The 20,937-nt window shown below is 49.2% G+C and overlaps 1 protein-coding gene across 8 annotated transcripts in view; it reads right to left on the reverse strand.

The window, feature by feature from the left end:
* Positions 1 to 89: 89 nt before the first annotated feature.
* The window catches only part of GUCA1B (guanylate cyclase activator 1B), a 34,922-nt gene continuing 14,074 nt past the window's right edge, over positions 90 to 20,937 (reverse strand). For 2 of the 8 annotated variants that reach the window (XR_004622054.1, XR_004622053.1), the window contains exons 5-8: positions 20,355 to 20,463; positions 18,991 to 19,080; positions 16,839 to 18,510; positions 16,320 to 16,680 (exon numbers count right to left, since the gene is read on the reverse strand). Coding sequence is in view for 6 of the 8 variants with exons in the window: in XM_034647956.1 (XP_034503847.1) it covers positions 417 to 731; positions 2,315 to 2,464; positions 9,474 to 9,680 (672 nt within the window). In the remaining 2 variants the exon portion in view is untranslated. The other 6 variants (XM_034647956.1, XM_034647958.1, XM_034647955.1 and 3 more) reach the window with 6 other exon arrangements.

Here is a 20,937-nt window from a genome sequence, read left to right on the forward strand (position 1 = left end):
TTTTTTTTTTTTTAAAGATTTTATTTATTTATTTGACAGAGATAGAGACAGCCAGCGAGAGAGGGAACACAAGCAGGGGGAGTGGGAAAGGAAGAAGCAGGCTCACAGCAGAGGAGCCCGATGTGGGGCTCGATCCCGTAACGCCGGGATCACGCCCTGAGCCGAAGGCAGACGCCCAACTGCTGTGCCACCCAGGCGCCCCTTCAAGGGTTTCTTAAAGGGACTTGCTTTGCAAATGAATTTAAGTTTACTTTGTTCCCCTTCAAAATGTTCCTGAGGGCTTTTCTGGGGGTGTTCCCAGCCAGCTCCCTCCCTCCACCCGCCTACAGGGCAGAGGGCCTCAGTAGCCTGAATGGGGGGCCTGCCCTATGCCCCTCTCTCCAATACCTCACCCCATGGGTTCCCCGGAATTATTATTATCCCATTTTCCAGATGAGGAAACGGTCCAGGCGGAGCGGTGAAATGGTTTGTCTGACTCTAAAGCTCCTGTGCTTTCCCTGCGCTTTGCCCAGCCTCCGTCGGTAGCTCCAGTGGGAGCTGAAATCACTCTTTCCAGCATCACATGCCAGTGACAGCCCTGTTGTGTTATGCCCCCCATCTCCGGCCCCGTTACCATCTCCGTTCTCATCCACCAGAAGGAAGATCCTGTCCACCACCTCCTCGGGTGTGAGCAGCTGGCCCTGCTCAGACTCCATTTCCACCCTGCAGGCTTTCTTCAGCTTGTAGATGGCCTGCGGGAGAGGACGGGGCTGCGGCCTCTGCTGCCGAGCGAGCTCCCTGCCTCCCTCTGCCACGACCCCAGGCCCTCAGCCCTGCGTCCCCAGCACTGCCCCCGGTCCCAGCCGGTGCATCTTAGGACCACAGGACCCAGACCCTATGAAAAACTGACCCGTCCTAGGGCTGTTCCCTCTGGGTCCCGCTGGCCTAGTTCCAACTTCCTGTCAGGCCTCACAGGCCACCCCACCCTGATGCCAGTGGCTTTTCCCAGGTGAGTGTCACAGTGAACCCCAAACCTTCCGTGAGGGAGGTACCCAGCTGTGTGGTCTCAAATCCACTTCACACAGGGAGAGATGGAAATCTGGAGGGGAAGAGCGTGTGTACTTGTGGGCGTGTGTGTAACACAGGGTGATGGGAGACTCGGGGGTCTGGACTGGAGGGAAAAAAACAGGTTTCTCCTTCGCCCTGTGTCCTCTCCCGTGAGCACCGTTGGTGAAGGGAAGTGGGGAAGAGACAGAGGAATGTGAGGGTTTTCCTTAGTTCCTTGACGGGGCGCTCGGTGGACAGATGCCTGTCTTGTCAATCCTAGGGCCTCATGGCCCAGCGCGGCGCCTGGGACACGGTGGGCCCGACCGAGAGGGTCTGGGCGCCCCGGAGCTACAGCCAGGCCTGGCACTCAAGGGATGGATGACCTGGGGCAGACCACAGAGCTGCCCGGAGGCGACTTCTTTATCTGTGACCTGGGTGGACGACCCCCACTTGGGAGTGCAGTTCTGGGAGGGAACAGGCTGGCTCGGGTCAGCTGCCAGTCCGCTGTACTGGGGACTTTGTTCTTGTTCGTTCTTGCTAATCGAATATCAGCGCGGTGGGTCCTTCAAAGAACCAGCTTTTGGTTTCGTCGACTTTTCTTCTCTGGGCGCTTGTTTTCTATTTCATTCATTTCTGCTCTTTAGTATTTCCCTTCTACTCTCTGGGTTTAATTTACTCTTTTTTTTTTCTAATTTTTTTTATAAAGATTTTATTCATTTGTCAGAGAGAGTGAGAGAGCACAAGCAGGGGGAGCAGCAGGCAGAGGGAGAAGCAGACTCCCCACGGAGCAGGGAGCCCGATGCGGGACTGGTTCCAGGACCCTGCGATCATGACCTGAACCAAAGGCAGGTGCTTAACGGATTGAGCCACCCAGGCGTCCCGTTTTCTTCTAATTTCTTGAGCTGGCTTCTAAGATCATTGATTTCCAGCTTCTCATTTTCTAGCACATACATTTTCGGGCTAAAGAGCCTCGGCAAGCCCAGTGTTGGCTACGGTCCCCAGTTCTGTTACGTAAGGTGTGCGTCATTATCCAGTTCGTGTGATACAATTCCTCTGATTTCTGGAATACATAGGAGTGTGTTGCCTTATTTCCAAACCGATGGGGATTTTTAAACTATCTTTTTTTGTAATGGATTTCTAGCCTAATTCTGACTGTGGTCGGAAAGCACCCCCTGAATGATTCCGATGCCGCTCCCCCGCCCCCCAGCCGCAGGGGCGCCCGCCTGAGCGGCCGGGCCTCGAGGCCCAGCGCAGCTCATGTGCGCGGGCGCCCCGGGCAGCCGCTCACCTCCACGATGTCGAGCAGCTCCAGGCGGTCGATGCAGCCGTTGCGGTCCTTGTCGTAGATCTTGAAAGTCCACTTCAGCTTGTGCTCCAGGGTGCCCCGCAGCACGAGGTTCAGAGCGGCCACGTACTCCAGGAAGTCGATGGTGTTGTCCTGCGGGGGGAGCGCGGGCTGTGAGGCCCCTCCCGCCTTCCCCGGAGCGCCGAGGCCGGCCTGATTCTGGCCCGTCCATCCCCACACACTCCGGCCACCCTCGTGGCCTCTACCGCTTCGCTCATGGCTCTTGTCCAGCTCAGCATCCTTGCCCAGTCTGGGATCCCCCCGTCCTACCCACCCTTCCAGGCCCAGCTCAAGGGTCACCTCCTCCAGGAAGCCTTCCTTCTCCAGCCACTTCAGCTACAGTGGTCTTTCTCGCTCTGTCTTCTAGCATTCACGACCCCTAAACTCCGTTCCGCGCAGTTTGGGTCTTACTCTGGCAGCGTCACTTAGCCGTTCGGTACCTACGTCTCATTCTCTAGCTCTGTCCTATGCTCCTGGATAAGCGAGGGGCTTCCATTGCCTTTGTCTCTCCTTTGTGCTTCGCACAGGGCCTCGTCTGTGCAGAGTCAGGGTCTCATAAATATGTATGAATTCATGAATATGTGATTGACTTAATTTGAATTTGGGACTAAGGCAGTTCTGGAAGATTAGCTCACGCTAAAAATGTCCTTCATCCTTTCTTTTTTTTTTTTTTTTTAAGATTTTATTTATGTATTTGACAGAGAGAGACAGCCAGTGAGAGAGGGAACACAGCAGGGGGAGTGGGAGAGGAAGAAGCAGGCTCCTAGCGGAGGAGCCTGATGTGGGGCTCGATCCCATAACGCTGGGATCTCGCCCTGAGCCGAAGGCAGACGCTTAACCGCTGTGCCACCCAGGCGCCCCCTTCATCCTTTCATTCCCTCTGAGCCCGAGGGAAGGCAGTGGCTCCAGCTCGGCTCATCTCTAGGCCCAGGTGGGCATTACCCTCCCTGCAGGACAGGCCTCCTCCACCCCCACCCAGGAAAGGGCAGGGGAGACAGAACTCAGGTGCTAACCGCAGGGAGGGAGAAGGGACCACAGTCCACCTCTGTGGTGACTCTGACCAGGCCACCGAAACTCCTAAGAAGAATGTGCCAACAATGACTCCAAAAGCAGCCGACAAGAGGCAGAGGGACCCTTGCTTCTTGCTCTCCTGCGCCAGTCTGGCTGGAGGAGAGAGGCTGCTGGTGTCCACAGTGGGCTGGTCAGGCTGACTTTCACAAGGTGCTCCCACTTCCAGGAGCTCCTGCTTCTGAGGCCGGGGACCTCAGCTCTTCAAAGCCACAACCCAAGGGGTCGCTCTCCCAGGAGTGGCTGTCACACACGGGGCTTTGTAATTGGAAATGACATCGCTGGCCCAAGCACCCCTGTCCCACTGGGCCCTGCCGCTCAGGAGCCCCACCCCCAGAGAGATCAAGGGGTGCTTGGGCGAGCAAGGTGTAAGCATCAGAAGACGACAGGAAATGAGGCATATAGCAAAAAGTCTGAAAACCAAGAAGGAAACAAAACAAGCCCACCTCAACACCCGAAGCGTCTTACTCAACAGCTTTTATGTGGTTACTTCTGGTTCTCCACAAGCCCCACCCTGGATTTATCTGACTGAGGTCAGACCGTAGCTACGGTTTTATCTCCTGGATTTTTATCTTAAAATGCCCCATGTCTTTAAAATTATTTGAAATCATTTTATTTTTTTGTGGGGTACTCTGCAGTCCCTCTTGCTGAACGTGATTTCAATATTTTATGTTACACAACGAATATCTTTGCGTATACATATGTTTTCTTATATCTCTGGTAATTTTTTTAGGGTAGGTTCTTAGCAATGTTTTTTTTTTTTCTCTTTTGTTCACTAGTCTTTAATGCACTGTGTGTAAGTCTACGGTTCTGTGAGATTTTGTCACATGTGTAGATAGGAGTAACTCTCAACACAAGGACATTCTCTTGTGTTAACAGTCATATCCTTCCTCCGGCCTTAACCCTCGGCAGCCGCTGATCCGGTCTCCAGCACTGTAGTATGTCCGCTTGGAGAATGGTATACACATGGGACCACGCAGCGTGCAGCTCTAAGATTGGCTGGTTTTACTCGGCGCGGTGCCCCGGAGACCCATCTAAGCTGCTGAGCGTATCAACACCTCCTTCCCTGCTATTGCCGAGTGGCCCCCACTGCACGAATGGCCCCTCGCTGTTCTCCTCACTCACTGAAGGTTATCTGGCTTGTTTCTAACCACCCCCCCGCAGCTTTATCGAGATATAATTGCAGACTAGCCTTTTAAAGAACATTGTGTGAGTTCAAGGTGTACGATGTAATGATTGCTTGGTTCTCCTTTAAAAGGCTATTTTCAGGGGCGCCTGGGTGGCTCGGTCGTTAAGTGTCTGCCTTCGGCTCAGGGCGTGATCCCAGGGTCCTGGGATCCAGCCACACATCAGGCTTCTCTGCTAGAAACCTGCTTCTTACTCTCCCACTCCCCCTGCTTGTGTTCCCTCTCTCGCTGGCTGTCTCTCTCTGTCAAATAGATAAATAAAATCTTAAAAAAAAATAAAAGGCTATTTTCATTAGTAATTGGTTATTAAGCTTACTAAAAATCAATCTTATGTTTCTTTAAGAGTAGAAAAATGTATGCAAAATGGCTGGTAGGAACCATCAATGTCACACATGCCATTACCCTCGGGTTTGTTATACCCACTTTATGGACGAGGAAGCTTAGGCTCAGAGGTTAAGTAAGTTGCCCAAGGAAAACCCATCGAGGAAGTGGCAGAGCCTTTCAAGCTACATGTCTTCTCTAGTTCAAGTTGGAGAACTTTCCTTCTCCTCTCAAGGTCTATTACTGTCTGAAAAATGAGCCTCGTACCTAGTACCACAGAGAGAAAAACAAAACCACAAAACCACTGACAAATCCTTACTCTCCAGACCTATAGATTCTCCCACATTCTTTGTCTAGAACATTCTGTTCTCCACAACATCCTCCCTCAGCATGATACGGTCGCCACAACGAGCCCCTGCCTTCCATGAGGCACACAGTAGAGTAGCCCTTCCTGACAAGTGACCTCACCTGTAAGGATGCTTCAACCCCAGGACCAGTCCTGGGAAGCTTCCAGCAGGGACTGATCTCATCCTCTGTGCCCGGCCCTCGTCAGCTTCAATTACCCACAGCGGCAACCGGAAGGTGATGGAAATGCCTCTGTCAGCTCAAGAGCAAGAGCCGAAGTGACAGGCGTGTGATCTGCTCTGTGGGATTATCTGCCCCATTTCTCCCTGAATTGGCTGCATTCGCGCACCAGCCCTGACCATATTACCTCAGGTTACATAAAGATCCCAAATGACATTTGATTTCACCCTCCCTTTTCTTCCGTCCCAGTGCCTCACAGGGCAACCGCCGGACAGAAGAGCGTTACAAGGGAGAGGAGTGGCAGAGACAGGCGCACCGCGCCAACCACGTGTCCTCCAAACCCCCAATTCGATCCCCCTAGAACTGACACGTGAGCCGGACCTGTGGCCTCTTGATCTTATTTGCCTCGGAAAGTTCAGACCAATTGCCCAGAAATGAGACTCACTCATGTAAAGATTGTGCCGACGTGGGGAGTGGAGATGGATATGGGTTTGGAGACAGAAATTAAGTGGGAAAAGAAAAGAAGGAAGTGTTCAGTCCCTGACAGAGGAACTTAACGCACTTCTAGGAAAGCTCTTCCTTAGTAGTAAAATTCCAATTAATAAACAAAGAAGGGATGGTAGAATTAGAAAATTATCGATGGGGCGCCGGGTTGGCTCAGTCGGTTAAACATCTGCCTTCGGCTCAGGTGGTGATCCCAGAGCCCTGGGATTGAGTCTGGCTCCTTGCTCAGCGGGGAGTCTGCTTCTCCCTCTGCCTCTGCCTGCCACTCCCCCTGCTTGTGCTCTCTCTCTCTCTCTCTCAGTGTCAAGTAAATAAATAAAATCTTAAAAGAGAAAAAAAGTTATTGATGGATGCCAAACCTAGCCAAAGAAAATCTGAGCAGCAACAGGATATTTACATAGTCTCAAAGTATCTCCCTGTAAGATGCTTGTTAATTACAAAGGGAGGTAACTTTGCAGCAGAGGAAACTGGCAGATACAATGATGGAAGTTAACCACTCGGGAATGGGACAGACCAGCATCATGTGCCCTCAACAGGAGGCCCTGAGAAGGACATGACCTCACTTCTGGCGCATCTGTGCCAGAAACGTTAAACCTGAAACTAATCACAAAGCTACACTGAACAAACCCAAACTGTGAGACGCTCTACACAATTAATTGGCCTGCAACCTTCAGAAATGTCAGGGTCAAATAAGATAAAGAAAAGCTGAGATTAAAGAATCCGAATTAAAGGTTAAAAAGGCAGGACAAGTAAATTCAATGTGTGATCAGACGAAAGAAAGAAAGAAAGGAAAGAACGAAAGAAAGAAAGAAAGAAAGAAAAAGAAAGAAAGAAAGAAAGAAAGAAAGAAAGAAAGAAAGAAAGAAAGAAGAAAGAAAGAGAGAAAGAAAGAAGCTATAAAGAATATATTACATGTCAATTTTTCAAAACTTGAATATGGATTAAGTAATGAAATTGGGTCAATGTTGAATTTCCTGATTTTTTAAAAAGGATATATTTATTTATTTGAGAGACAGCATACAGATGAGCAGAGGGAGAGGGAGAGACACTGAAGCGGACTCCACCCCCAGCACACAGCCTGACATGGGGCTCGATCTCACGGCCCTGAGATCAGGACCTGAGCAGAAACCAGGAGTTGGATGCTTAACTGACCACACCACCCAGGTGCCCCTGAATTTCCCGACTTTGATCCTTGTATTAGGTTATTTAAGAGAACGTCCTTGTTCTTAGGAAAAACCACACTGAACTACTTAGAGGTAAAAGGGCATGACATCTCCAACTTTGAAAGAGAGGCACACACATACACACAGCAGATAAGGCAAAATGGAAACAACTGGATGAAGTGCACATGGGAGCCACGTACACTACTCTTTCAGCTTGGGATACATTTGAAATCCTATCAGAAGAAAAGTTACAGGGGCACCTGGGTGGCTCAGTCGGTTAAGTGACTGCCTTCGGCTCAAGTCATGATCACAGGGTCCTGGGATCGAGCCCCACATCGGAGCTCCGTGCTGCAGTCTGCTTCACCTTCTCCCTCTGGCCCCTCCCCTGGCTTATGCTCTGTCTCTCTCTCTCTATCAGATAAATCAATAAAATCTTTTTTTTTTAAAGATTTTATTTATTTATTTGACAGAGATAGAGACAGCCAGCGAGAGAGGGAACACAAGCAGGGGGAGCGGGAGAGGAAGAAGCAGGCTCATATCAGAGGAGCCTGATGCGGGGCTCGATTCCATAACGCCAGGATCACGCCCTGAGCTGAAGGCAGACGCTTAACCGCTATGCCACCCAGGCGCCCCAAATCAATAAAATCTTTAAACAAAGTTATAAAGAGAGGAACAAAGCAATCAATGCCTACCATGTGCTAACTTGTAAGAAGAGATGAGGTAGGTTTAAGGGGTTCAGCTATATTATGCCCACGAGCTTGACAATCACTTTTGGATCTTGAGTTGCTATCGTACTGAATTTTTGGATGAATATGGGCAAGACTGATGTATTTATGATAGTAAGTCTTGTCACGTATGACCTGTTTTGTTTTGTTAAAACTCATTTTCTCTCTGGGGCGCCTGGGTGGCTCAGTTGGTTAAGCGTCTGCCTTCAGCTCAGGTCATGATCCCAGGGTCCTGGAATCAAGCCCTGCATAGGGCTCCCTGCTCAGTGTTTCTCCCTCTCCCACTCCTACCACTCCCCCTACTTGTGCTCTCTTCCTCTCCGTCATGTAAATAAAATCTTTTAAAAAAAATCATTTTCTCTTTCTCAAAAAACCTCAAAAAACAAAAAAAACAACAAAACCAAAGCCACACTGCCTTCTAAGCAGACCCACTTGACTGGGAGGCAGGACCCTTCCGTACATGATCTTGGCCAAATCAGTTCACTTCCTTTTGTCCTGGTTGTGTCATCATTTAATCTGGATAAAGAAGTAGGCTGCGGTGGGCTTGGAGGAGAGGGAGCAGAGAAGGAGCTGGAAGAAGTCTGAAGTTCAGTCTGTGCCCTGAGAGGGAGTTTGTAGGGTTCAGCTCTAAGGAGGTTTCTGTTGCCCTGAGGACGCTCGCCCTACCCTCCATCCCCCGACAGCTGCTGAGATGCAAGCTGACTGGTACCAGGCCAAGGTCAGCCCTGAAGGGCATTTCCAGTGATCCAGCCTAGAAAGTGAAGCTCTCCACGCATGGAGAAGTGGGGTATAGAGGCCTTCTCCAGATCCGTTATCTAGGCCCATGACCCTCCCCTCAATTTGGGGGGCAGAAATAGTACTTGAGGCAAATCTGAAGGATCATGGAGGCACTGGACAGACAACCTTCAAGAATGAAGATTCGATCTCCAGATACGCACTTACAACATAGAGCATCTTCTCGGCTGCAGATGCCATCGGAAGGCTTGAAGAAATCCCATGGCTGAATGATTTCTTGGAAGCTTCCATGACTTGGAGACTCGTAAAGGACTTCGGCATTGCCTGTCCAGTGGCCCCATCAGCACAGGAGGCCCCTCCAGCGTGCTGGGTGGGAAGACCTGACTGGGCTCAACTCCAAGGACCCCAACGAGGGGAAGCTAAGCTCGCGGTCTACACCAAGACAGCTCAGCCCTTTGGGAGCTCTTCAGCTCCTTATCTTTAGAGTGACAGGGGCTCTGGAGGGTGTGAAAAACCACGCCCTTAGGCTGTAGGGCCTTGGCCAAAAATACACAGATTGCAGACTTCCCTGTGTGCCCTTCTGCTCAGGCTACCTTCAGCTCTCAGCAGGAGGAGAGGGGGAGTCAGGAAGAGCATAGAGACGGAGGGAGAGAAGGTGAGACAGAGAGGAGGGAAGGAAAGATGGGAAAGGACAGAATGATGGGAAGAGAGAGGAGTACAGGGAAAAGAGAGACAGAAAAGGTGGGCATGGAATGGAGAGAAAAGAGCAGGAGGACTGGGGACGGGGCACTCCCTCCACCACGGATGGTCCTTCAGCTCAACGGGACATGAGCCAGGCGGGCTGGCCGCCGTCCTCCCTTCGGTGCCTCCTTACCCCATTCTTGTCGAAGGCTCGGAACATGCCCTCTACATACTGGGTGGCCTCCTCGTTGCCTGTGACCTTGAAGAAGCGCTTGAACTCGTGCATGAAGAGAGAGCCGCTGGGGCACTCCACCACGAACTTCTTGTACCACTCCTGGAGCTCGGCCACGTCCATCTCACCAGCAGCCTCCACCTCCTCCCAGCTGAACTGCTGCCCCATCCCGGCCTGGGGGGGGGTTGTCGGGGAGCCAGGCTCCGTGCCACCTCCTGGGCTGCTGCGGATCGATGCCTTCGGCGAGGGCCCTCTTCCTGCCGCTCCTCTGCTTTGCCAGCCTCTTCGTCATCTCCTGGCGACTGAACACGATGGGCAACGTCGGGGCAGGTGGCAGGGGGCGGGACCAGGCCGGCTAAGAACCCTAAGATCATTAGAAGATTCCTCTGGAAGGTCTGACCTCCAGTCCGCTAATCTGCCCGAGCTGCACCCCTTCCTTCAGTCTCATCAACCACGCAACTCAGTGACCCCGGCAGATTCTGAAGGGCGAGAAGGGCAGGAAACGGACACCCCACCATCTCACACATGCTCCCTGTTCCTTTAGGTGGGCACCGTGCTGCTCCAGAGAGGCCCGACTTGGAGACCCAGGAGACTCTGAAGTCCAGAGAGGGAGCAAGACCGACTCCTGGCCCATAAAATAGAACCCGCTGGCGAGCTGGGGCTCACTCCTCCCCACGGGCCAGTGAGAAGCAGCAGAATCTGTGACGTGAACGTCCCCAAGCTCAGTCCCAGCAAGTCACACCCTTGAGTCTTGGAGATTTTCCATTTTCCAATTTAAAGGACAAATGCTTCCCTCCAACACCCTTCACCCAAGACCTAGGGACAGGGCTTCTACTTTCTCTCCCAAGTGTGAGTACGTGAGAAGGATCTAGAAGCGTGGCTTAAAATATCTCCAAGGCTCTTGCTTTTATATTAAATGTCCTGCAAATTTCTTTTTGAGTCAATTATATATTTGTGCTTATTTCAATGTAATATTAAAATGATACCTTCAGGAAACCAGAAGATCTGATGCACTTTTCTAGATTTTAGGAGCGGTTGTTCCAGTAAGTCTCATAATCTCAGGGGTAACACTGCCTGTCTACTGCTGGCTGTTTGTTCCTGAATTGTTCTATACACCTCCAGGCCTGACCCCCTCTCTCACATACCCCCCCCCACATCCTTAATCTCTTGACATTCTTCTATGTTCTTGCCCTTCCGGAAGTAGGATCCCCACTTCCTGTCATCCTTTCAAGCACTCACAAATTTTTCACCCCACCCACATCCCTTGGGGTCAAGAGAGTAGGGCTAGTTGCCTCCCCACGCCTAATTGTTGCCTCCACTTTTTCTCTTTTCTGCCTCAAAAATGCTAGTCCCTTTGAAGCCATGTCCTACTCAACCCACTCGCCATCACTCACTGGCGACTGCACCACTTTGTCTCGAAGCACCAGCTTTAGATTGGACCAAAGCTGGACATGGACTTCCACATTCAGGTGGAGAGCAGATCCATCCCCCACTCTGGCCTCAAAGGTCCCTCAAAGGTCTCCTTCGTTCTGAAGAGCTTTTCTCCCACCCCAACTTGGCCTCTCATTCACTGTGGCCCCTTGGGCCAGCAGCTGCAGCATCTGGGAGCTCATGAGAAATGCCAGTTCTCAGGCTCCACCTCTCCCACTGAACCCAGAACCCGGGGATGGGCGCAGCAGTCTGTGTTTGAACAAGCCCTCTGCACGCTTCCAACACACGCCGAAGTTTGGGCACCACTACCGTAGGCCTTGCAAGCACACATTTCTTTTTCTTTTTTTTTTTTTTAAGATTTTATTTATTTATTCGACAGAGATAGAGACAGCCAGCGAGAGAGGGAACACAAGCAGGGGGAGTGGGAGAGGAAGAAGCAGGCTCATAGCAGAGGAGCCTGATGTGGGGCTCGATCCCATAACGCCGGGATCACGCCCTGAGCCGAAGGCAGACGCTTAACCGCTGTGCCACCCAGGCGCCCCATGCAAGCACACATTTCTGAACCGCCTCTGAGACATTCGCTTCCAGCTCACTTTCTAACACCTTCACCCAATAACGCACCAGCCTGAGCCCCGCAACCTGTTAATCTCATTTTTTAACACTGGTCACTGTGTTCAAACCCTGGCTTTCCTCATCCTCATCCTTATCCACAGCCCAGCACTCTTGCCATTTCCTTGCCATGACCTTGACCTTCGTGCCCCTCTCTCCCACTAAATACTCAGTTGGCAAAACCTGAACCCCGGCTAAAGCCACTAACCATTCGCTAACAGCTCACCTGTACCTGGGAGGCAATATGCTCGTCCTGGTGATGTCACTCTCCCCCTCCTGAGATGACTTCTCCCCATGCTGCCTGCCCTCAAACCTTCCACTCACTCTCATGTCCAGCTGATGACCTTGACACAACCTTGGCTGCACAGGACTAGGTGCACCCTATGACCACTTCATCTCCCACAAGACTTCTCCACACCTGTGCCCACGCTCTCGCCCTCTTCCCGGGTCGGTGGAGGTGGGGTCCCTTTCCTCCTTCTCCAGCTGTCGGCTCCTCTGCTGGGTGTCGTCTCTCTGGCTATCCGAGCACTCCGCTCCCGAAGCACTTCATTCCCTCTCTCTGCTGCGCCCTCACTCCGTCCGTCGCTAATGGATCATTCCTTCTGCAAACTGCCTTAGCGTCACCTTTACTAAAACAAAACCAAAGAAAAACCCTTCCTTGACCCCAGTTCAGGGTCCCATTATGGGGCTTCCAATGAGCCCATACGCTTTTGCCTTCATGGGTCAAAAGATAAATATTGAGTAAATAAATAATAAATATTAAAAATAATTTATCACTCATTGGTCTAAAGATGAACATAATCCAGCGAGGACTGTACTTCTTCCTCATTCTTTCTTCTGATTTTGAAAGAAATGGAACATTGAAAAGAAATTAAAAATCTGGTGCGCCTGGGTGGCTCAGTAGTTAAGCATCTGCCTTCAGCTCAGGATGTGATCCCACAGTCCTGGGATCGAGCCCCGCGTCGGGCTCCCTGCTCTGCTATGAGCCTGCTTCTTCCTCTCCCACTCTCCCTGCTTGTGTTCCCTCTCTCGCTGGCTGTCTCTCTGTCAAATAAATAAATAAAATCTTTTTAAAAAAAAGTTAAATTGGAAATCCCGTGGGCCCCAGGCATGGTGCCTACTCACCCCCTTCACCCTCCACCTACTGTCTTAATTTTGGCTCTTCTCACTCTGTGGCTACTCACTGGGGAGAATAGGCAAAAGGGACACTGGGTGACTTCCAAGACTTGGCCATCAAAAGCGATAGGGCTTCCGCCTGGCTCTCCCTCAGGACCTGCCCTAGGAGCTCAGCCCTGTATTGTGGGAAGCCCAGAGCACTTTCAGGGGTTCCGGCTGGCAGCCCGCCTCAACCACCAGGAACGTTGGCGGGGGGTGGTGAGTGACTCTGCAGATCACTCCAGCTCTCATCTTACAGCCACTGCACCTGATACCAAATGGGGCACTGTCCCCATAGAGCCGCGACCAAGCTGTAATTCGGGTGCAAAGACAGTGTCACTGAAGCTCCTAGGGGTTGGGCGTTTCTCACGTAGCAAGAGATAACCGAACATTCTCAAAACTGTTCTGCACCTCCTTATTCACTCAGCTCACTCCAGGCACATAGATGCTCATCCTTGTCACTCCACGGAGAAGCGGTCACCAGTGACCTACCTGTCATACTCTATCTGCCAACAGATGCATCCCAGTTCAACCAATGAATTCTTTCCTCCAGTACTCCAGGTTGTAAGAACCTACACTCCTCTGATTTCACTCCAGCCTCACTCATCTCCTTTGCTCCCACCTCTTCCTGTTTAACAAATCTCTTCCTGCTTGGGGCTCCTAGGCTTGTCGTCGGTACTCTTCTCACCTCCCCACATTGCCCCTCCAGGTGAGCTCACGCACCCCAACATTATATACCATTGGTAGGCTGATTGCTTCCCAATTTGTACCTGCAGCCCAGACCTCTCCCCAGAATTCAGTTCATGAACCTAGCTGCCTACCGGACATCTATCCGCAGATTGCAAACATGGCAAGGCCAAAGCCAAACTTCCGATTTCCTCCTGAGACCCCCCCCCCAAGCCTTTTCCACCTCTGTAATAGCACTACCATGTACCCAGCTGCTTAAGCCAAAAATGAGGAGTCATTCTTCAGTCTTTTCTTGCTCTTAGATCTCATTTCAATCTACCAGTAGGCCCTTCCGTCAGCTCCACCTCCAAACCATATTCTGAATCCAACCATTTCTCATTGCCTCCATTACTGCATCTCTCATCCAGGCTGTGTCCTCACACCTGGACCCCGCAGCAGGTCCTAGCTGGTGTTTCTGCCCCCTTTCCCAGTCCGTGCCCAGCAGCCAGCACACCGTGTTCTAAAGCATCAACCTGATCTGTCACTCTCCTGTTCCAAACCTCCCTACGGCTTCCCATTCACACTCCGAATTAAATCCATGCTCCTTCCCACAGCCATGACACACGACACGGTCTAGCCCTTGCCTACTTGGTCTTTGTGTTCCTCCGTCGTTGTCCCCAAGACACACCAAACTCATGGGCCCTTGCCATTCATTGATCTTGCTGCCGGGACTGCTCTTCCCCCCTGGCTCCGCATGGCTGTCTTCTTGACACTCTTCCCTCCTCAGAGAGAAATTGCCCAAGCCCACCTCAAGTAACCACTCAAGTCACTCTGACGCTATCCTTTATTTGCTTCATAATGCTTAATTGAATCTTCTCCCCACCTCCTCACCCCTGAAGACACGCGCCCAGCAGCTGCTGCGGCTCTGCGCCGACAGCACCTTGACTGGCTGGGTGTGAAGGGCGTGTCATCCCTGTCTCCTCGTGTGTCGATATTTAAGCAACACTGAGGAGTGACTGATGCACGGCACCTGTGCTCAAGTTAAGAAACTACACGAATGGGAAGCGTCCGGGGGGCTCTGCTGGTGAAGTGTCTGCCTTTGACTCAGGTCATGATCTCAGGGTTCCAGGATTGAGCCCCACATGGGGCTCCCTGCTCAGCCGGGAGCCTGCTTCTTCCTCTCCTCCCTGCTTGTGCTCTCTGTATCTCTTTTTCTCTCAAATAAATAAATCTTAGAAAAAAAAAAAAAACAACTGTGAATGAAATAACTTGATAAGCCTCTGGTCAAGGAACCTAAAATTCAATCGGCATTTTTCACATGGGTCAGTTGCCCATGACCTGCCCTTAAATACTGCTGAGCTGTTGAGGTATAAATATATCATTTTAAAGAGGATTAGGAGCCATCCAGAGAAACGATAGCTGGAAGTGAGTAACAATAGCAAGGATTTAAGGAGGGCAGGGTTAGGCATTGAGCAGGGATTTGCACAGAGAACCCTGGGGATCGCAGGCAGTCAGCCATAAGCCTGGCTCCAGCAGCTGAGAAATGTTTGAGAGCCACAAGCTGCAGTCTGCTGAACCCTGGATGGGCCTGGCCTGAAGGCCTCCTGTAAACCATCTCCATGCCGGTTGTTCTCGTGACCCAGTGGGACCCCCTTGCTGAAGCCTCAACACTCCTGCTGCCCCATCGGACACTTAGGACCAGTGTCAGCCCTGAGACCACAGGGATTGCCTGTGTGTTATGCTTCTTGCCTTTATTCACACCCATTTACATCTTTTATTCGTTAGGTATCTCCCCCCCAATCTCTTTACTTCTTTTTAAGTCAGCTCCACGCTGAGCGTGGAGCCCAATACAGGGCTTGAACTCATGACCCTGAGATTAAGACCTGGACTGAGATCCAGAGTCTCATGCTTAACCTACTGAGCCACCCAGGCTCCCCCAAACTCTTTACTTCTAAGCTTTAGGGAAATGAGCACATTTTGCTCATGTACAAGGCGAAATGAATTTGGATTTTAGGTTTGAACATTCTGCATTGAATATGTGGGTATCTGAGTACTTCCTACCCCTTCTAGGCTGTCCCTGTCTTGAACTGGAACTCACACCAATCAGCTGCACTTTTGGTCTCAGCTTCTTCTGTGAACTGGGTGACCGAGTGAGCTAGTCATCACTTGGTTCCCTCTCCTGTAAACTGGAGGTGATAATTATAACTACTTTACTGGGTTGTTATGAAGATTAAGTAACAGCATCTGTAATGACCATGCAAAATGCTTGGCATAATGGGTGGTGGTGATTATAATAAGCATGTTATGCGCTTTCTCATCTAAATTAAACTTTGCATCAACTTCAGTGAGTAAATGAGACTTTGTAGCCACTGCAGTGTTGCCCTTGCCTCAGAGACACTGAGGTCCTTGCCAGCTGCTTGTGAGCAGTACCCACACACGCAAACACACGAGCCTCACCGGATCTGCACCGCCACCCGGTTGACAGCTGTCACATACCGGATGTCTGTTACCCGTCCGGGGTGAGAGGCGCTGCTAAGCGATCTAATTGAACACTCCTAACCTTCGTAAGTAGGTATGGTTTCCCGCATTTTACTAATGAGTACACTGAGGCTCTGACAGGGTTAAGTATCCCACCCAAGTTTAAGGCAGTTAGGGGGTCAAACTCTTACCTGACTCAGGCCTGACTCCGAAGGCTTTGTTTTCTCTACTCTGCTACTCGTTCATGTTGCGGTAAAACTAAATATCATCACGTAGGAAAGGAGCGACGGCAGCTTTAATAAGAAGGAATGTTAGGAGATTAGACTACTGGCTGAAAATAACTGCTGGATGTATTTACTGTGACATGTTTGAGTGGCCAAGGGAACCCGTCCATGATTTGCTTTGAAAGCATCAAAACTAGGCCCTGACTGAGTCTGATCTATGGAGGTCTATCAATAACTTTAAACAGAGGGTAAGATTATTTTATTTAATATAAAAATATATCTAGATCAGAGAAAGCAACAATGAACCCAGGGTTACACTTCAGTAACAAAAATAATCTCACTTCCTACCACCTGCCTTGTGATCCATTCAATGAGGTCCTTTTCTCTCATGACCTCCCTTCCCCACATGGACAAAACATGGGTACTTGGGAATTAATTCTGATTTTCAAGTAGGCATTTTTCTAGGGAGAACCAATTAAAAAAAGCCTGTCAGGATGAAGAAATCGTCTTGTTTATTCAGGAAGTAGGTTTCAAATATGCCAAATACTTTTGTCAAAGAAATACCACTAGTTTTTGTTATGTATGTAGTTTATTTGTATATTCACCTTAAAACAAGATTTTAATGTCATCTGAAGTGCTAAGCTAAGTAATCTGGTTTATAGACTGATTTCATCTGAAAACAGCTCGAAGTTGATGCATACCTTTAAAGGAGCTCACACGCAGAGTCACTGGAGGCAAATCTGTATAAATCATCTTNATTCACCTTAAAACAAGATTTTAATGTCATCTGAAGTGCTAAGCTAAGTAATCTGGTTTATAGACTGATTTCGTCTGAAAACAGCTCGAAGTTGATGCAAACCTTTAAAGGAGCTCACACGCAGAGTCACTGGAGGCAAATCTGTATAAATCATGATACAGTGATTAATATTGTTTGTACACACACACGAAGCTTAGGTGTGGATCTATATTTAAGAGATTATTTCAAGTAAAAATGGGTCACAGATTGCTGCTTTGCTAGATATAGTTCCATCATTATTGCTCGTTTTATCGGCTAGTTCTTAATCCCGAGGCTTAAGCCTGGGACGAGGATGCGTTAGGCATTTGTGAATGACACCGCCAACAACTGAGCTGTGAAGTGAATGAGGTCACGGGGCAGAAGGCTGTAACTGTTCTCATGTTACCGACAGTACTGTAAGTCTGATACATAAGCAGTATGCATTCAAAACGCTGACACCTGATAGTAGGTCGGGGAAAAGAGAACCGGGACTCCAGTTTAAGGGGGGAAAAACTGAGAAGTCATAAGGACCCCAAAGATGTGAAGGAAACTGCAAGAAGACATGGACCCGACTGTGCTGTAAAAAGGAAATGAATCACTCCCTTGGGGTTGATACACCAGCAGTTTCAGCACATCGTAGCCTTGCCTCTTTCAGGCCTTTAACTCTGATTTAATTTCATGGAAAAGTAGACCTCTCCAAACAAAAAGAATGCCATTTACCAAAAGAAAGAGGCCTTAGCAATGTGAGGCTTAATAAGGAAATTATGTATCTGTGCTCTGCACAGTTTTCAAAAGCCATTATTTCCATTCAATGTCTGGTATTTTCTACAGTGCTGGTTACAGAGCTAACAAAATAAAAGCCTATTGAATGAATGAATCACAGGATGAAAAAAGTGATAGTGATTTCTCAAGAGCTCAAATTCCTTAACGGTGATCCTTCCAGGAGGCCTGGTAAGGGTTTGGGCAGCAAGACGAGTTCAGTGCATGCCACCACTGTGCGCGAGCTGCTGCATGGTATATTCACGGTCGAGAATGTCACGCTTCAATGAGGTAAGATTTGGAGGTTACCATCCCCAAACTAGCATCTGCCAGCTCGCGCTGAGGTACATACGAAGAACTTTAACTGTTCGGTGTTAAATTAACCAAATTAACCGAAGGTTCCTTCTAGGTGGCTCAAAAGAGAAAATGTGCGTAAGGAATATTTCAAACATTCACTTTCAGGTGAAATGATACAAGTTAAAATCAGTGCGAACTAATCCTTGAACAGTAACAGAGCAACAAAATATAAACTCAATTTTTTTGCTGCACAGTAGTCAAAGTGGTTTGCTCACATTTGTTAAAATCAGAACTGAAATGATGATGTGTACAGAACAGGTCAAGTGGTTTTTCACTATAGTCCAGTGTGTCACTGAAATTCCACCCCTTGCTTTGAGCAGATCAGCATGTGGGCTCATGTGGGCTCGACGGAGCGGTCAGGTGGACTCACGGTCGCCCCGAATGGAAGCCTCTCTATGTCAACACATATGTCTGACCCCGTCTCGGGGCCAATGCTGGCACCAGTGCACTCACTGAGCCTTTAGGACTTGCTGCCTTCTTTTTCTTCTGGTACCGTTTCCCAGACTGGCTCCTTGATGTGTTCTGGTAATTGTTCTAATTTGGTCTAAAAAGAGAAAAACAGAACTGTAACACAATGTGGACTTAAATCTTCAGCCACAAATTGGATTTATTCATTTGTTCCCTCGAGTCCTCCTATCTTCTTTTTTCCTTTTACCCCCCTCATCTCTGTGTAGGGCTCTGAAACAAAAGACGACCTGGAATGGTATATAAAACACTCTCACGCAGACAGCCTATTTGACCCTCAGTGATCTCCAGGGACTGCCGAGGAATGGGGGCCCCCTGCCTACAACTACTATGGGGGAGGGAGACTCCAGGGGCGGCTTGGGGAGGACGTGGGCTGCACTGGCAGGGTTCTGCTGGGCTGCCAGCGCTGCACAGGGGGGCAGAGACCCCAGCCACTGTGGCAACTCTGGCTCCGGTCGCCTCAGGCACTCCCCGCCACTCAGTGGGCCGGGACAGGGCTGCAAGTATCAAAACAACAATATAGATCTCTCTCCAACGGATCTAGAAATTCAAGTCATACCTTTGTCACTTCCATGGCAACTCCTTCAGGTAAGTTACGCTGAATATATTCCAAGTAGACATCTGCCGTACTTCCAGTTAGATGTTCTAACTAAAATTTCAAACATGAAATTGGTTCATGATATGCTGTTAAAGCAGAAATTTTAAGTTTTCTTTTTTTTAGTAAAAGCGGTATAGCCTTTTGTCTGTGAAATCTTAGAGGAATTCCATTTTTTTTTTTTTTTTTTTTGAGAGAGAGAAAGCGCGCATGCTGGTGGGGGTGGGAGGGGCAGAAGGAGAGGGAAAGAAAGAATACCAAGGAGCTCCATGCCCAGTGCAGAGCTCAACTCGGCTCGATCTCATGACCCTGAGACCATGACCTGAACTGAAATCGAGAGTCAGACGCTTAACTGACTGAGCCATGCAGGTGCCCCCAGACTTCCAGTTTAAAAGGAAAAAAGTATTGGGGTGCCTGCATGGCTCAGTTGGTTAAGCAACTGCTCTTGGCTCAGGTCATGACCTTGGGGCCCTGGGATCGAGCCCCACATCGGGCTCCCCACTCAGAGGGGGGTCTGCTTGTCCCTCTGCAACCCCTCCTCCCCCGCTCATGCACTCTTGCTCTAATAAAATCTTTAATAAAGAAATAAATAAAAGGAGAGATGTATAGATCTTCTGGTTGACTGGAAGGGGAGAGCACGGCCCAGAACACCTTAAAACCAGGGCTCTATGGAACCCAGCTGGCAAGTGTGATATTACAGCAGTATACCTGTTTGTTTTCATTACATTTACTAATAATCATTTACTACGTAACGGGAGCATCCTAAGTGCTTTCGATAAATATCTCGTTTAATCCTCACACTGACTTTATGAGATGCATACCATTATTACTCTCATTCCACAGATGAAGGAACCGAGGCGCAGATCACCCAGCTGGTACGTGCCAGTACTTGGACCTGACTGACTCCAGAACCCTTGCTCTCCTTAATCACAGGACTATGCTGACCCTACTGGATGCACATGAGTAACTGATGAGCGAAAAATGTTAATGCTTCCCATCGTGGACATGGAAGACCCATTAGTGTGCGAAAAGAATCACTAGAACTATGTAAAAACTTGACTAGAATTTATGAAATATAAGCAAAATTCTTCCAGTTCTTTATTATTTTATGAAAATTAGCATAATCTGCATTGCTAGGTTAAAGTATGAACTACTCTAAAGGATGGCTTTATTCGAGTCTGACTTCCTATCATTTACCTTCTCTACAGCTGTCGGTCACGGGCTGACCGACAGGAAGTCCACGCAGTCAACGTTAAAGGGCAGTTACAATGTGCTCGTGTGAAATTCTGGGCATTTCACAAATGCTTGAATGTCTGAAATAAACTCACCTCTAAACATCTGTAAAGTGTTCTCATTTCATACTGAACTCTGTGCTTCTTGAAAATATGCACTGATTTGAGAAGAGTAAACCGCTCTATTTTCCTTGGAGGTTCATGTCTGAAATGTCAATGGGCAAAACAACATACTTAAGCTAAGTGATGTTGAACACTGAGTCACTGATATCAAAGCATGATTCTGCAGTTTTGTAGGTGAGGCTCATACGCAATTATAGGCATTAGCTGCCACTTACAGACTTCCAGCTGTCAAGACTGTCATGCGTAAGAGCTGCTGTCACAAAGCTCAGGCCAAAATAAACACAGCACACAGCAATGCGAACAGATATTCCACAGACCCCAAACGAGCCTTGGCGTGCAAGGGCACAGGCATATGCCTCCGGCTTTTACCCTCCCCCCTGCCCCGAAGTCCGGTTCTGACCAAATGTATGAACTGTGAGGAGTAGCACTAGTGTGTTGCTGTGTGTGCTGTTTTAGGGGATTCTGCAAATCCACCCATAACCACAAAACTAAAAAGTCTGTTATGGGAAAGGTGTGGGTTCCTTCTGTTTCCTTATAAGGCAAGACTGGCAAAGCC

Source organism: Ailuropoda melanoleuca, chromosome 19 (assembly GCF_002007445.2).
Source record: "Ailuropoda melanoleuca isolate Jingjing chromosome 19, ASM200744v2, whole genome shotgun sequence".
NCBI classification, from domain to species: domain Eukaryota; kingdom Metazoa; phylum Chordata; class Mammalia; order Carnivora; family Ursidae; genus Ailuropoda; species Ailuropoda melanoleuca.